General features: G+C 41.3%; 1 protein-coding gene across 3 annotated transcripts in view; it reads left to right on the top strand.

Moving 5' to 3' along the window:
- Nucleotides 1-6,145: 6,145 nt before the first annotated feature.
- The window catches only part of nfixb (nuclear factor I/Xb), a 121,379-nt gene continuing 110,341 nt past the window's right edge, over nt 6,146-17,183 (top strand). The window contains exons 1-2 of one of the 3 annotated variants that reach the window (XM_033326116.1): nt 6,146-7,079; nt 14,582-14,665. In XM_033326116.1, coding sequence (XP_033182007.1) covers nt 7,077-7,079; nt 14,582-14,665 — 87 coding nt within the window. In that variant the 5' untranslated portion in view covers nt 6,146-7,076. The remainder of the gene's footprint in view (nt 7,080-14,581; nt 14,666-17,183) is intronic. The other 2 variants (XM_026358951.2, XM_026358996.2) reach the window with 2 other exon arrangements.

Here is a 17,183-nt window from a genome sequence, read left to right as displayed (position 1 = left end):
AATAGATAAATGTTGAAATGTGACCACAGCAAGATCCTGGTAAAGTGAAGGATGAAGAGCAGGAAGCAGAGAGGGACTGAAAGGTGGAGAAAATGAAGGGAACGATAGGAGATAGACAGTTGGGGTGAGGGGCAGCAGATCTAAGCGGAGCAAGGCTCTGGTGGCTCTTCCTCTCTCTTTAATGAAGAGCCAGGAAAACAGATTATAGTGGCCCTGCTTTCTCCTGTGGGGGGTGGGTGGGTGGTGGTGGTGGGGTGACCATACCCCCCCCCACACCAAACCAGAGTAAATCATATCACAGAGCTCCACTCTGGTAGGGAGGAGTGTGTGCTCCAATCACCACAATGACAAATGGTGCAATTTGATACACATTTTACAAAGTTTGGAGGTTTGTAATGGATCAATGGACTGTAATGGATGCTTTTGAAGAGCGCTGTGTGGTTTTACATTCAACACTCAATCCCTCGCTTATGACAATACCTTTGTGTAGGCACTTCCTGGGTGCCTCTGAGCCCCTGAAGAGCTACGGCTCGATGGGAGGACAAGAGGTTGTGTGTGTTGTACTTCACTTTGTGGTTCACCAGCCGCTCACTGCACTTGAGTAAACACTGTTCTCATGCTCACGTCCACTTACTCATCCACCGCTGCATACACTCACACACACAATAATTGACAGTACACAATGAAACACAGTTCTTTCTTCTTTTCTTATATACACAACACATACAAACAGTGAGTTAATCAGACCTATAAACCCTCCTTGCTGGTATAAGATAAGGAGCATGCTGGTAGCCCTACCCTCCTGAGAGCAGCACTCCTCTAGCAGCGCCGTGGAGCTGCCTGATAAGACAGGGGAGTGCGGGGTACCCTAAGAGATCCAGACACACACTCACACACGCACACTCTGCATCAGTTAGCCAGATCATCTGCAGAGCCAATCAGAGGCTCGAAGGGCCTGAGGCTCCACCAATCATCTCTCTTCATCAGTTGTTGTTAATCTCACCACTCAGCCTGCAGGTGGAACATGTATTTGTTGTGTGTGTGTGTGTGTGTGTGTGTGTGTGTGTGTGTGTCTGGTAAAACTGCACTGTAACAAAACTGGATTTAACTGTAAGTTCATCTGTTTTTTTGCTGTCTGACAATGTGATACCATGAAAACATCTAGTTCTCCTTTAAGATGCCGATGGACACAATTCAGAAAGTGACCTACCTACCAACCAGCCATAAGATCTACAATCATAAATCCAATCTTTACAAAAACGCCTTTGTTCTCCAATCAGTAAACACTTCCATATTTGAAGGAAGTGACTTTAAGTCTAATCTGCTTAACAGTGTTTTCCTACCTTGATGTACAAAGGGCCAACACACTTTCTCAAGGGTCTTTTGGTAATTAAGTACAGTGCGCTAATTAAGCCTTAACCTGTATTTCAAAGGCCCTCTGGGATTCGGTACCTTTTCGCAGATGGATCTGTCTCTAAGCTGTTAAGCACTGTATATTTCAACATCAAAAGTCATGTTGGTAAAGGGATCTATATAATGATGTCTTTTAATATCAAAGGTGAAACTTTTCCCCAGAGCTTCCTGAAAATTAGATGAGAAACAGTGAGATAAATGTGTAATGATTATTTAACGATACAGTTAAGGACTTACTTTGTACAGGATGTGATTATGTATAGACTTAAACAAACAAACAAACAAAAAGAAAACTCACATTATTATATATAATAATATAATTTTAGATGCTTTGTTTATTTTTTCATATCTTAGTCTGTTTAAATGTGGAAGTGATGCAGTTCCTATTCTCCATTTGTATCTTTTTTTAAAAAATTTACGTTCTGCATATTTTCCAGTGCAAGAAGTGAAAAATATAAACCAAACTTTCAAAGCTGTTACTCTCCTGATCATTATCACAGACAAGCTTTTGTGTGTATGCGTTTATCTTAATTTCATCTGTTTTGTTTCTCTGTGGCAGCGGGGCATTGGATCCCGACAGGCAGTAACAAAGTGTCAGAGCCTCTCGTTGACCCAGTAATCAATGTACAGTTCTTTCAGCTAACTGTAATGTATTGTACCTCCAGATGTGAGTTCTTATTACTTCTTTAGTATCTTACACTACTCTGTTGATAGTGACCTTATTTTTTACAAACAAAAATATGACAAAGATCAGTGGTGGACGTACTTAAGTAAACAAAAGTATTAGCTAAAAAAATACCAAGTACCAAAAGTAAAAGTACTCTTTATGAAGAATTTCTAATTTTACATCAATAAACATGATATAGTTGGATTCAAATTATTGATGCATTAATGTGTTCATCACTTAGAGTTGTGACAGGTAAAAATGGAGCTTATTTTAATATTTTATACACAGTTATTATTCTGTATAGTACTTGACATGCTACTGTGCAGACTGTGTATTTTACATTACAATTTTATGATTATACTATATTTTGTATAATTACTCAGATTCTGAGTTATGAAATAAATAAATGTAATGTAATTAAACATATGATATTTGCCTCTTAAATGTAGTAACATAGAATTTAGTATGAAGTAGCAGACGTAAGATAGAAATCCCTGAAAACTGTACTTCAGTGTTGTACTTAAGGAAACGTTCCACTGCTGCCAACAATATAACCTGTACATTATAAACTGTTCTGCACTATAATGACACAAGACATCAGAAGAAGAATATGTATAAATACACGATAGAGGAGTCTAATGAGGATTCATATGTTAAATACATGTTGCTGCTGTGTGATTATGAATGCAGGTCATTAAATAACTTCTCAGTGAGTATTTCAGTGTGTGGTAGTGCTACTTATACTGGAGCCATTTCACCACTGATTATGTGACTGTACTTTAACTTAGTTTTGCCCTGCTGTAATAGCCTTTAACATTACCATTCAGAGCAAGGCCTTCCCTACACCTGAGTGTAGGATCAACTTTATTCACAGGATGACCTCGCCTTGTGTCACTGTAATTCTCCTTCCACACTCAGAGCATCTCCTGTTTATTTCTTTCTGATTTTCCCTATTTTCAGTAAGGGCAGCACATCAGCTCTTTTGAGTGACTGCACACCAGCAGCAGCTGAAGCCTATATCCACAGCATCAGGCAGCTTCTAACCGCCGTGGCACCTATTGAAAGTTGGCGCGGGTCAAATGCGTCTTAATTCAAACCAAAAGAAACGAGAGAAAAGGCTGTGAGTCGGGCCGGTTCCACTGGCCGTGCCAAGGTCAGCATTCCTCGACAGGCCGTTGCCTAGTGGGACCTTTGTTTCAGAGTTAGTGTAAACCTCCGGCTATAGGAGCGGGAGAGGAGAGTGGCGGAAGAAAGTACTCTCCAAATGCGCACAAACGGTGCGTGCCACAGGCCACAACTGAGCCTGGGAAGGATTCTTAGTGTTTATCAATATGTGATATGACATTTTTAAAATAAAGGTGACCATTCTTCACACTGAGCAAATACTATAATACTATAAGTGAACAGAGACTCTATCTGTCTCTGTCTGTCTCTATCTGTCCTATGTGACAGTGTGTAGGGCGGCATAACGAGGTTTAGAGGCTTTGGAGATGCTGCTACACGACGTGGCCTATTTTAAGGTTTGTTCTGAAGCCTGCTAAAAGATTACTGGACTACATAAAAAAAAGAAACATCCTAATCAAATGCACATTTAGTCTTTCTAAACTGGCGCTACATCCAGTTGGATCCTTCATTTAATTCACATGTTATGATCTTGAATACTGTTTTTCCCCTCCATTAAAATAAAACCCCATTAAAATTCCGAGCATTTAAACACATCTAAATGTAGCTGATTAAATATTGAGGAGGTTCAGGTCTCAAACAGGCCGCAAGACTCCACTAACAGCAGCAATGTTGTAGGTCAAATATAAAATGACTGACTGAGATGAGTTTGCTGAAGAAAAATAAGAATGATTTGAGGTGTAAGTTGTATTTTACAGGTTAACATTTTGACTTTTTAAGTCCTTCAAGCAGCATCCAGGTTTAACCACGACTCGCTCGGCAGTTTTCCACCTTAAGAGATTTTTAAACGGTTTAAAGAACGAATATTGAGTTCACTGTATATTAAAAAAATAAAAAGCACCAAAAGCATTTGAAGAAATGACCGACAGACTTTGAAAAGGCCACACACACACACACACACACACGTTAATTTAGTAGTCAGGTTGGAAATGCTGTCTGACACTTAAATAAATTGACTGGAAACTTCAAAATAAAATACATTCAATGGTAAAATTCATAATTTTAAACAAAGACTACCTGATACTTTTGCAGCCTTAAAGAAATCAGTCTAATATATAAGTATTCGTATATTTAAATACTACCCAAAATGATATCAGTATGTCGTTTAAACTCGACATGGTTTTATACAAATTAGTCTCTTATTTAAATTAGAAAAGCAGAAAAAAACCCTTGTCAGGTCGTTCTGTTTTATTATTCTCTGTAAACCGGTTTTAAAAAACATAAATAAATCAATAAATAAGCTTACATTGCTGCAGTGTTTTAGAGATATTAATTTAAAAGGAGCCCTAATGTGGTGTTATAATCAGTTTAATGACAGCAGGTCTTTTAAAAATGTAATAACGATTCAATCCAGCTGGTAAACACGAACACGTCAATGTTAAAATTTCTAGATGGATTTTAGCGTTAAAAATAAAAAGAAATACTTTTACAATTAAATGTGTTTGTTGTCCTGACGTCAAACACATTCAACCATTACAGCTTCTTCTATTTTCAGTCCAATCCGATGAATTTTAAGACGAATCTAAAAGCAGGTGGCCTCATTTTGAAACATCCACGTTTATCTTGGACCTTTTATTGAAGGAATTTAGTTCAACTTTACATTTTGTGTTTGTGGAGAAGAAGCTTCAGCCTGTTTAAAACTGGTGAAACGTTTATAAATGAAAACGGCTTCTCTCTCTCTCTCTTTCGATGAGTTATTTTACTGCTTGTCTGTCTTTCATGAAGTCCATCAGCTTTTCATTTGTCTCTGTATAAAGTGATAAATTGACTTGGAGTCAGGTGAGATCCTCTCTGACACCTCATCTTTTTTTTTATTGCCTGGCGTCTGCTGTTGCGCACTTCCGGAATATTCTGGTTCATCCCATAAAAGGTCAAAACGCCACTTTGGTCATTTATTCATGAGCAGCCCGCTGAAGGCGGGTCCGCTGAAACTCTGCTCAATCTCCAGAGCTAATATGATATTTGTGTTGAATAAATATTGGGGAGTTCATTCTCCAGCCAGGAGTCATGCACCTGCTCGTTCTACACAATCTGCCCAAACTGACTGATTTATTCATGACACAAATAAACACACGCTCACCTGAACGGCACACAGCGCACAGGTTTTCATCCTTTGACTGTGGTTTATGACTGGGAGCTATTACGCCCGCTGTCCAGCTGTTTGCGGTGATGTTTGTGCGTAAATGTGGGGAAATATGGCAAACTTGTCTTTAAAATAAGGCTAAACCACTGAAAGCTTTCATATAATTCCCACCACAGGCACGATTTAATACAGGCCTGACCATTATTTTTGCAGTGAGAATAACATCAGTCCTGCGCTGCTGCTTGAACCCACTCAGCTCAGCTGAACCCCGTTGCTGTACCTTTACACTCGAGGTCTTTTCTCTGGGGGACAGTGCACCATTAAAAGCAGCGTGTTGTCTGATCCTTCTGTCTTTTGATTTAGAGGAACCAGCTGTGAATATTTTAGAAGTGGATATATGAACTTAAAAGATCTTAACACCGTTTCTCTTATGAATTGGAGGTCGCTGTTCACCAGCTGGAGGTCATGTTTCACCGGCCCTCTGAGTGACCACACTGAATTTGGAGCCGTTTTAAAGTTGTCAGAGAGACCTTTTCAGCTTCATCTCACCTTGCTTGTCTCCCACTAGAAATATTTCTCCAACCTGCCGCCGCTGCCTCCCCCGCCGCTCTCTAACCTCCGCTCCCTCCCGCCCTCTCTGTCGGCCCCGAGCTGTCCCTACGCTGTTGCCGGTGAGAGCTACTAATCCCCTGCGTCCATGGTTTACTCTGAGCCCGTATTTAATTCCTCTAAACCCCCAGCTGCCGCCCTGGTTACTCACTGAGCACGACAGACTGTGAACCGCTCTGGTTATTAATAATTCACCAGCCCTCCGCTCCGCTTCTCCGGCCGCAGGACACCGCACGTTCTCGCTGGTGCGTGCGTGCAGCCACGCTGTGTTTTCACTTCTAGCATTTGTTTACTTCAATTGGTCTGCTCGGCTTCTCACGCGGGGATACACACATTTTCAGCTCCTTGTTATTGTGTTCAGCCCAGAGTCCCGGCTGGCGTTGCCCACCACGTCCCGCTCTGCTCTCTGATCCAACTCTGATGTCTGTCTGCTGTTGCGACATCCGCGCTGCCACATGGTGACTTTTGTTTTAGACGCCGTTCTCTCCGCAACTTTCTCTGGACGCTGAGGAGCAGGTGGAGGAGGAGGACCGAGGAGAAACTCCGCTATCTCTTATCGGCAAAGCCGGAGCGTGCAGAGGGGAAAGTAGTGGTCCCCGCAGCAGGAGCAACAGCTGATTTGGGAAGCGCGTAAGCAGAGAGTGCAGGCTACTTACTGACGGGGCTCAGCCAGACTCTGCTCTGTCACTCAGGCTCAGACTGTGACTGTGTCGGTGGCGCAGAGCGCGGCGACTCGGTGGACATTACGATACCGGGACGGACTGGAGAGAGAGAGCAGCGCGCCCTGACTGGAGAGCTCAGCCTCGACACCGACGCTTTCCATGGAAATACCACGAGCTCAGAGCGATCACAGCCACCTTGCATGAAGAAGTCGGGAAGCAGACGAATTGGATTATTCGGCTCTATCCTCCTTTGCCTTGACTGAGAAGAGCTGACTACAAATTACAAATAATGTTTACCGGGCATCAGGCCGTGTATTAGGGCTCTTTTGCTTCCGGTATAAGGCCCGGCTGAACAAGAATCCGAGCAGTTTTCTCTCTCCCACACACTTTTTTTGGAAGCCGAACTTTTGAGAGTGGAAAATGGGTCTTTGAGAGTGTTGGCACATTTCCCTACACCACAATGGTACGTGCTATGTAAACCAATAATTTGCTCATTTATGCAGTCAGCTTTCTGATTCATTGTAGTTCACAGATTTAATCATATACAGAGAGAACTTGAAAGTTCAGTGGACTGACTTCACCCACTTCTAATTCTTGCGTCTGAGCATTTACTTGTGTAGCTAATGTGTAACATCACCAACGAGTGTGCCAAGTCCCTCCACCTACCTGGATGTGTTTAGTGTCACATTTAGGCTCATTATGGCATTATGGTTATTTTTAAATGAGGGCTTTAGTGAAATTCTACATGTATATTTAAATCATGTTAGAAAAACACAAAGCCCCCAATTTTAATAGTTGCATAACGTGTTGCCAACATTTCGTTCCAACCTCCTTGCCAAATCAGTGTCCAGCCCTCTCAGTTCACCGCCCGATGCCCACTGCCTTCTGCCGTTTTACCCACACGGAGAACAGGCCTCCTGTCATTGCAGTGGTCTCTGATGTGGGCCTGTCTGTTGACTATTTATATATATGATATGCGCTGTTGCATATCAAAGAGCATAAGCAGCTAATAAAGGCGTCAGGGTATGTTGTAAAAGTTACATGTGGGGAACTCCGAATCCCACCTAATGGCAAAGTTTAATAGAGTTTGGAAACTTGGCTATAAGAGGATGGAACTTCTTGTATGCGCCAACATCCAATTACCAGGCCCGTTTGATTTGTGCGTAATTACGCACAGCGGTTTAGGCCGATTCGTTCATTATGAAGATGATTTATTTGTGCAATTTAGAGAAATCCTGTGACATCACAATGCAAGAGTTTGAGATACTTGACCTGAGAATCTGGTCAGTTTTAGGACTCTTTTAGGGTACATCAACATTTTAGATTTTATTTGTGGTTGCCTAATAACTTGGACTAGCTGAGCACTTTCATAAGAAAATCCGCTATTGATTCATATTTTACCCCCATTTACCCATAACAGAATATGTTTTTAAATTGCAAAATGCATTCCCTTGGAGGCCATGAAAACATGCGTTTGCATGCAGGCTTCAACATTAGTAATAAAAAGTCTGTTTTATACAGTGTTGTGATATATAGCTCACGTAGCCTTGACCCTTGATAGAGTCTTTTTTGGCATGAAATGAGTCAAGTCGGGCAATAGTTAGGAGAACCTCCCACAGACAACCTTGAAGCTGCTTAGATACCAGGAAGGGATCTTATTTGCACATGAATATGAAAGATTATTAGTATGAATAATTATTTGTTTACGAGCATCCTCACTGACATGGCAGCTGCCCAAGAAGCTCATCAGTAAAAATGATACAGAATTCAGGACAGGCCTCACATGGGATTATCACAGCTTGTTATTCTCCTACTTATAGCAGCAACTCATCTTTCCTTTTTTATTTTTTTTTTTAGGAAAAGCTATATTGTGAATTTGTGCCAGATATTTCAGTTGCATGTTAGTTTAGTCAGACTGCACTAGAGGCATCTGTCAATCAGTGTCAGGATTCACTTAGCTTCTCCCACGGCTGGTGCTCACTTTAGCCCTTCATAATTAGCCATAGTAATCATGTTTTAAATATATACTGTAGGCATGTTAAAAGTCTTCTGCTCTCCCCTGGGCAGCATATGTGCGGTGTACAGTAAAGGAGCACGAGAAACAAATGCACTCATCCTGGAGTGCTCTGTATATATCTGGGTAATTGTATCCCATACTGTTTGCATGTTTTTGTGTGTGTGCCATGCCACATGATGATCAGACAAGCGGTTTTCCAGTCTTGTGTGATCTCCCTCTTGGCTGTTGCTGCCAGTGATGTCATCCCTCACTGTATACAGAATATTATGCTATTATGTTTGTCCTGGCCTTGACATTTCTCTGGAAAAATAAATAAGGCTTCATGCAGACTATGATAGCTTATGTGGCGTGAAAGCTTTTGCCATAGTTTAAAGATGGAAACTCTGATATACACTCAAACAGCGTAAATATTAGGATAGTGAGCTCAGATAGGACTTGTCAGGTTGACTGTTTTTCTTAAACTGTTGTAACTATTTTAAAGTTGTTTAGCAGAGAGGCTATCAAGGACACACGGAGAGGCATTTGATGCAACAAACTTGTTTGACTTAAATAATCAAAGGTTAAATAAGGAGTGTCACTTTTGACTCTGTGTCACTTTTGACTCTGAAAGAGTCGCAAGCTTTGATATTTTACAGAGGTGTTTCTGTGAAGGTCAAGCACCTGACAAATGCAGAAAAACAGGACTTAAAGTGTATGAACATCAGTGCTTTAGCATCACACTCCTATACTGTTAGGACAGACATGAGAAACAAATGAAAAGGACTGAAGAAGCAGATGGACACAATGTAGACTTTTAGTGTGATTGAAACTCTCAAAACACAGGATCCTACATTCCCCATAATGCAACTTATGAGTGCCTGTCAGTAAGCCGTACCTGCCTGTTAAATGTCTTATTTGTAATTTATAACATGTCTCAAAACTAACTCCAGATAACTGGATTAAGAGAGGACACACACATGATTTCATTTATTAAGAGACAGAAAGCACTTTTTAACAATAGTACCACTCCTGTGGAGCATTTACTGGAAAGATGAACAGATGAATTTCAGTGCAAAAGTACTATGCTGAACGTGTTACTAGAGAGCTCTTTGTGCAGGTGAGAGCAGCAGGGTCACATTTGCAGCCTGTCTTAATGACTTGCTGAAGTGACTATAGAACACGTACAAAAGTGAAAAGAAAAAACACTCCAGTGAGATAATCTCCCAGCGCTCCCGATGCAGTTTTAGAGTTTTCATTGAACAAGCGCCCATATCTTGAACTAAAGCAGAGCACTCCAGTACGTGAATAATTTGACTGAAGACTGGATCAGATCTGATCAGTTTGCTTTAGGAACAACAGAACACGCAACACAGACACATTTCTAGGACTTATTTTAAAAGAACTACAATGCAAAGACTTGGAAATGGATTTTTTTTTTGCAGTGGAAAGGAAGCCTTAGATTGTTTTATCAAGTTCAGGCTAATCACATAACACTCCTAAACTCCTCCATCTCATTTCTAACCCTGCCTCAAATACTTTATCAAGACTTAACCCTCACATTAATTGGTTTCACAAGACACCCCAGACTACACACCAGCTGTATAGGCGAGTAATTTGAATCACCATAATTTGGGAAGGTGTTGGTATCTTCTGCCTTCTGAGTTTAATTTGGAAAAAAAAAAATCAAAACATCATAACAACAATACATGTATTTTCTCTCGTCACTCTCCTCTTTAGGGCGCTAATGAGGAATTAGAGCCAGTAGCATTATTCATTAAACAGAGCTTTCCAGGTATTTATCACTCTAACAGTATTAGCATATTTGTTTAAATTTTTAACACTTTTTTTTTTTTAGCATTCGTAACCAGGTTTAGCATTTTTAATAATCTGGCATTGAATGCATCGTACCAAATTGAATGCTGAAAAAGAACCACAGGCAAGCCCCAGAAACATGCTACAAATCCTGTATAAACACACACGTACTGACACAAACACACACACACACACACACACACTCCTCTAATTACTGCCTCCCCCGCTCCCTGTCTCTTATTCCTCACCTCCTGAGATGCAGGTGTAAAATATCACATTTTTCCAGCATTTCTCCCTGAGGTGGCGCTGGCTTGGACTCACACAACGTAAATTTCCCCCCTTTCATATTCCCCCACACATTTCTTTCTACAAACAAGTTCCCCCCTCACATCCCTCCCTCTCTTTGATGTGTTTGCCACATCTGCACAGGTTTGTTAGCTCGTTACCAGGTGAAGAATGAGGATACAATTAAGGCTGAATGAAGTGGGACTGGGTAGGATGTCAGTTATGTTTCGCAGCACAGGCAAAGTCTCTGATGCTCTGAAAACTCTTGAGCTCACTGAGCCGATGCTGAGAACGATTAGGACGGCCGCAGTGAAAGCGATCAGAAGGTTGCGACTGTGAGGATACATGCCTCTCAAGAATTGTGGCGTATCCAGAAATGTGGAAACTTGTGTAGTGGTGTGTGTGTGTATGAAATGGAGAATAAGAAAGACAGGACAGTGAGCTATGTGTATGATATGTGTTCTGATGAATCCAGTGCTGTGATGCAGTGGTTAGGGCAGTTGTCCACATGTGACCGATCTACCCATCATCTACATGCATGTCTTCAAGTTCCCCACATGGATCAATAAAGTAAAAAAAAAATAAAAAATGGGTAAACAACAACGACAACAACAACAACAACAACAACAAGTTGAAATTCAAGTAGAGCTCAAGATTTCTATTGACACTGAGACGACTTTTTTGTCCTGTGGTAGGACCGATGCACGAGAACATTAGTCAGTTGTCAAGTTCAACAATCTGCAGTGTTTAGAAAATACAGTACAACAGTTCGACGTTTTGCCAAATATGCTTATTTGCTTTCTTTCAGAGGCTGAGCCTAGCTTAGCTTAGCTTAGCTTAGCATAATGGCCCAAAACAAGGGTAAAACACCTAGCTTGGCTCCGACCAAAGTACAAAATATGCCTAACACCTCTAAATCTTACTAATTAACACAGGAATGTGAAACCGAGTTGTTTTTAGGGAGAGTAATGTGTTTGAATTATTTCTGGGTGAACAACACCTAGGCTCTGTGACTGTGTGCAGCCTCCCAAAATCTTGCTGCGACAGTGAGGTTGCCAGCTCTTTCTTGCCTTCCTTGTGCGCTCAGTATGTGAGACAGCTTTAGAGGTGTTAGCAGTTGTATTTCTTCACTTTAGACACAACCACACTAACTGTCCTGGCTGTTTCTAGTCTCGATGCTAAGAAGGCTAAACAACTCCCGACTCCAGAGCTGCACTTTTTAAAATGCTTTCTGACCTCCACATGTTGAATGGTACTTTTTGAGCTGGCCACATTGTTTTCTCATCACAAACCTCACTGTTAACATTTCAACTCTATTTCAGCCTGTTATCCAGCATCCAGTTCAACAGAGGGCTAATTCAAGATCCTGACCGCTTTTAATGCTTTTAATTGTTTATTACACATTCAGCAGACATGGAGCAACATTAGCATTTAAATGTTATCACTGTTTTTGAGTGGAGCTAGAAAAGTCAAGCCCATTATTCCCTCACCTTTAGCTCTGCTTTGTTCTCCACCCACTCCTGGAGGAAGTAGTGTGTCAGGTTAGTTAGCTCGTTATCTAGACTGAACTTTGTTTAGTCAGAACAAGTTTTCATCCTTTCTCTTCCATCAGCCAAAAAATCCCTGACATAAAATGATGTCTTGAGCTTTTTAAGTGTTTTTTTTTAAGTGTTTTGTCTGTGACTATTTTAGCTCTAGTCTGACCACATGGATTGCACATATGCTGTATATATATATATATATATATATATATATACACCCATGTGCATATTCACACACACACACACACACACATATATCTATATATATATATATATATGTAGCACATAACACATATATAATTGATACCATGCTCCATAAAAACAGAGGGAGGGTGGGGGGGGTGCAGTGCTGCAGGGAGCAACATGAAACAAGCAGCCTCAAACAAATGATGCACCTTTGAGACACTTCATTCACTCACTGACCCACATTCAATCCTTTTATTTAACCATTATTCCGTTACCTCTCGCCTGGACTCCACTGGCTACGCTGTGCAAACAATTCTTCATCTTTAAATGACTAAAGCCTGTCAGAAAGAGGCAACTATTACTACCAGCACGGCTCGTTTTTGTGCTACTCTGTGGTTATCAACAGAGTAAAATATATCCTTCAGCTGGACGGGGCAGTTTAAGAGCTCAAAAGAAAGCCCAGAGAGCTTGACAAGGGCACCATTTAGTGGGACAAATGGTTTTCCTCTTGTGTTTCCCTGTGTATTAATGATGACAGGCCAGAGGTTGGATGCTGAGGCCGAATGCCACGAGTAGTGTTTTCTTAGTCACTTGGATGAGTTGAATTCTAACTCTGTTTAACTGGAGGAACGCTTCATGTGGCTCCGTGCTACGTTTATTGTGAGCAAGAGAGGGTGATGCAATACAAAACCAATGTTAATCTTATGTTAATCAAGCCGCCTGCTAGACCTTTTGCCACAGACATTGAGTGAAATCACACGCGCAGATGCCCTTCCTGTGTTACAGTAAAAGGGAAAGGGATAAGACTCGAGCTGTAACCTCTCATTCTGAGGGATATGAATAGCCTGTGTCTCCGCAGCTTGGTTAGCCTGAAGTCTGGGACCTATTATAGTGCTGTGTGTTTATGCATGTGTCTGTGCATGTATTTGTTCAAGTGCAATCTAGTGTCACTGTGTGTGTGTGTGTGTTTGTGTGCATATGTAAATGCTTAAGTAACCTAATGCCTGTTAGAATTACCTAAAATTTGTTTATCCTACATGCCTATTGAAATAGTATAACTTTACATTTTGTTGCTAGCTACGAGCAATGTTTGTTCCTGTTTTGGGTCCATGTTTGTTTCTGCTTAAGGTATGTTGAGAGATCCCGATGTAAAGTTCTGGAAAATAGGATTATTTCCCCTTCTGCTCTAAGTCTCTTGGTGCCATTGTGAGTAAAACTTCCTTCCCCCCTAACTCACATGAACCAGTTATTTTCATTAACCCAGCAATTTTTAGCCCTCGCCTAACAGGTTTAGTTGATTTCCAAACCAGACATTCAAATTTAGCCTGCGAAAACCAATTTGTACCAGCTTGGACTTAAGAATTAATAGCCACGGGCTGGCTAACCAGGCAGAACTGCCATCCCTGATCCAGATCCTCAGTCTGTGGTTCCCTCCCATCCATGTTGTCTGGCGTGGTTGCTGCAATTGACAGCAGAACTGCAATGGATGCTCATTCAGAGCCCAAGTCTCTGCTGGCGCGTCCCACAGCATACAAATGAGCCACGCTGAATAGAAACAAACACTTAGAATAAATACTTTAGCTGCATCTATCAGGGAATGCGATGTAGGGCCTGTAGCGTGGCCAAGAGCCTGTGTTTGTCTGCATGGTGGCAGATGTACGTATGGCCTCTGTATGTGCGAATCTGTGCCCAGTGTATGTGAATGTGATCGTGTGTATGTGAATGCGTTGTGCTGAATCAGTGCACGCTGACAGAAAAGTGACCATGCAGGTGAAATAGCAGGGACAGGAAATGCCATTGTGTCGGAGTATTGTGTGTGGGTACGGCAGCTAAACACTTTGCTCCCCATTCAAGTGGTGGTGACTGGCAGGGCCGGGCCTCAGGTCTGCACAGCATATGGGCTCAGGCAGGCAGCACACACCACTGAGTGTGTGTGTGTGTGTTTGTAGAAGGTCAAGGCGAAAGATGTCGTTTGTCCAGGAGTTTCGTGGTGGAGGGACCTGGAAGGGATTATTAATCAATAAGATGAGGAAGATTCAAATAATAAAAATGCCCTTCTACAGCTTTGATGCCTGCTTTTTAGTATGCTTTTAATTTATTTGAACCTAAAGGCAATGTTGTTCTGACTGTTGTGTTACATTTCAGGCAACCGAAACCTTTCTGTTGAACGAAGAGCCCTCCAGAGGTCCTGGGATGCCTGAATGCTTTGTAGTATCAGATTCATACAGGGTATGCATCTATTATTATTATTATTATTATTATTATTATTATTATTATTATTATTATTATTATTATTATTATTATTATTATTATTATTATTATTACTACTACATGTGTTGGTATTAAATGTGTTATTTAAGTCATTACTCATTGTTGTGACTGACAGTCTGTTTTGCTGCTCATGGTAATTGCACCACAATCATAATGTCATTCACAGCTGCCTCTACTCAGCTGCAAACCATTACAATCATTATTTCCACACGCACATTTAAGAAAAAAAAGGGGCCTTTGCAACTTCACCGAAGCGCCCTCATCTCCGGAGAGTGAAAATTATGACGATAATGTGCAGCACCCCTATGTATGAAGAAAAAGGAAAATAAAGTTAATGGAAGTCAACAGATTTTTCCTATAAAAAAGGGAAAACAAAGAGAAAATCCACCCAGACAGAGCAGTGGATTTAAAACGATGAACGTGATATAAAATGGTAATAAAGTGGGGAAGGGAGAGGAGAAGGAAGGGGCGTGGATGACTGAAAAATGTGATTGTTAATGAGGCAGGAGCCAGTTTTCTAGGCTACAGCCTTTCTTTCCCAGAGCTAAGACTCACGCCAAGTCTCACAGAGAATCTGGGTTGCTACAGTGTATCGTGTGTCTCGGGGTACAGAAATGAACCATTATGGCCGTAATTGAGTAGCACGGTTGGTAGAGGAGAGTTCTGGGGAGGGGGAGGAGCGTCGGTGGAGTTGTATTGGATTCCAGGGGCAGTGAGTTCGAGAGCATCCACAGGAGAGTGTCCACCTCCAACTTCTCACCAGGAGGTTCGGCTGATGGGGGCTTAGTTTTGGCTAAAAGTGCTTCACGGTTCCCTGTTTCTCTGTCTCTATTTCTGTGTGTGTGTGTGTGCAATTGGTTTACAGGTCAGGGTTCTGTAAAGAAATCCTGAGAATGACAGTAAAATCAGTTAAATACAGCACATTAACTCGGCAGCAAATGTGAATTTAGAAGATCCTAAAGTGTGCGATGCTGCAGGCCCATTGTTCAGCTCTTTAAGTTCCAAAGGTTTTGATTTGTGACCCCTTTAAATAATAAATAATGTCTGCTTGTAACCTACTGTACGGTTCTGGTTCCATATAGTTATTAGTTATAATTATCATTTTTATCTCCTATCTGTTTGATCATCGTTGTTAAAAATCTCATCAAGTTTTAATAGTTCTGTCTATAATTCATTCCTAACAGCCAGAGCTAGATAAATGAGCTCGGCTCAAATGAGTTCGATTGCTGTTGATACGCTCGTTTGGGTCACATAAAAATGTCCTTTTTTCCATGAAAACCTACATGTTTCAGCTGTGCAAACACAATTGCAATGATCAATTAGACTTTTAAATTGATAAATGTGCATTAGCAAACACAGTGTTCCACTGGAACGCATCAGTAATGTTTGCTGGCGATGGACGTCTGTACACTTAATCCATTAAAGAAACATGTTTCCAGCTCCGATAGTCATTTACAACACTGACAATGTCGACACTGGAGCTGCACGGCTTGGTGAAAAAATTAATATTGCAATTATTAGGGAAAATATTGTTTATTGGTTACCAAGGAAAATACATAGATGAATGATCATTTTGAATTTTTTATTTTTAAACTCAAATATACAACTGCACTGAAGTTACACTGCCATCCTGACTCAGTTTGTCAGCTACAGAGCAGTGACAAATTCATGAAGATTGTTTTTATGTTACATATTCATATTTTTTTAAGTTTATGGGCCAGTGTACGGCTAGTTGACTCGTCTTGATGCCTCGACTCTCACTGTCAGAGGTCGACAGGAAAGCAGGTACAGTATGCACTTCAAACCAACGTGTTTGAACAAATGAACGTCTCACCCTGAAGCAACACACAGGACATTTGGCTCACTTGAAACCAAGAATTATAAAAGTAGAAATCTTTTACTATGCTGTCATTTTTTTCATGCATTAACAGCTCGTGCATAAGTGAGGGGCCAAAACCTCTACAATCAGCCCTCCACGTGCGCTCTATATAAACTGTGGGCTACTACAGCCGACATCTGCTCAGCCAAACACCACAACCACACTTTTCGCTTATCTTCCCTCTGCTGTGTCCCATCTCCTTTTACACCGCACACGTAGCCAGGTGTGCCATCCGCGCTGGTTGTGGCATGATACTGTGTGCCTGTGTGTTTATTTGAGGCAAATTTACAGTTATTGTCATCCTTGATCGACCTGTTTTGCAGGGTGATGATAGCTTGATGACAGGGATAAACTCTTCTGATGATTTATTAGTGAAAGCCCCAGTTTCTAATAACTTTAAGTGTACAAAAGCTCCCAGCCAACGAGCGAAGTCACCGCAGCACCGGCCACTCTGGAGCAGTGGTAAATATGTATATTTTGCAGCGTGTGAAAATGCGGAGCCACAGCAGAGCCACCGACCATAGCATATGGCTCTACCATGTGTTACTTAATGAGAGATTTACTCACACAGACCACTAAATGTGTGGCTCATTTAAG

This window comes from Anabas testudineus, chromosome 8 (genome assembly GCF_900324465.2).
Source record: "Anabas testudineus chromosome 8, fAnaTes1.2, whole genome shotgun sequence".
NCBI classification, from domain to species: domain Eukaryota; kingdom Metazoa; phylum Chordata; class Actinopteri; order Anabantiformes; family Anabantidae; genus Anabas; species Anabas testudineus.
The sequence above is the reverse complement of the archived record's forward strand: the minus strand, read 5'-3'. Positions and strand labels throughout refer to the sequence as shown.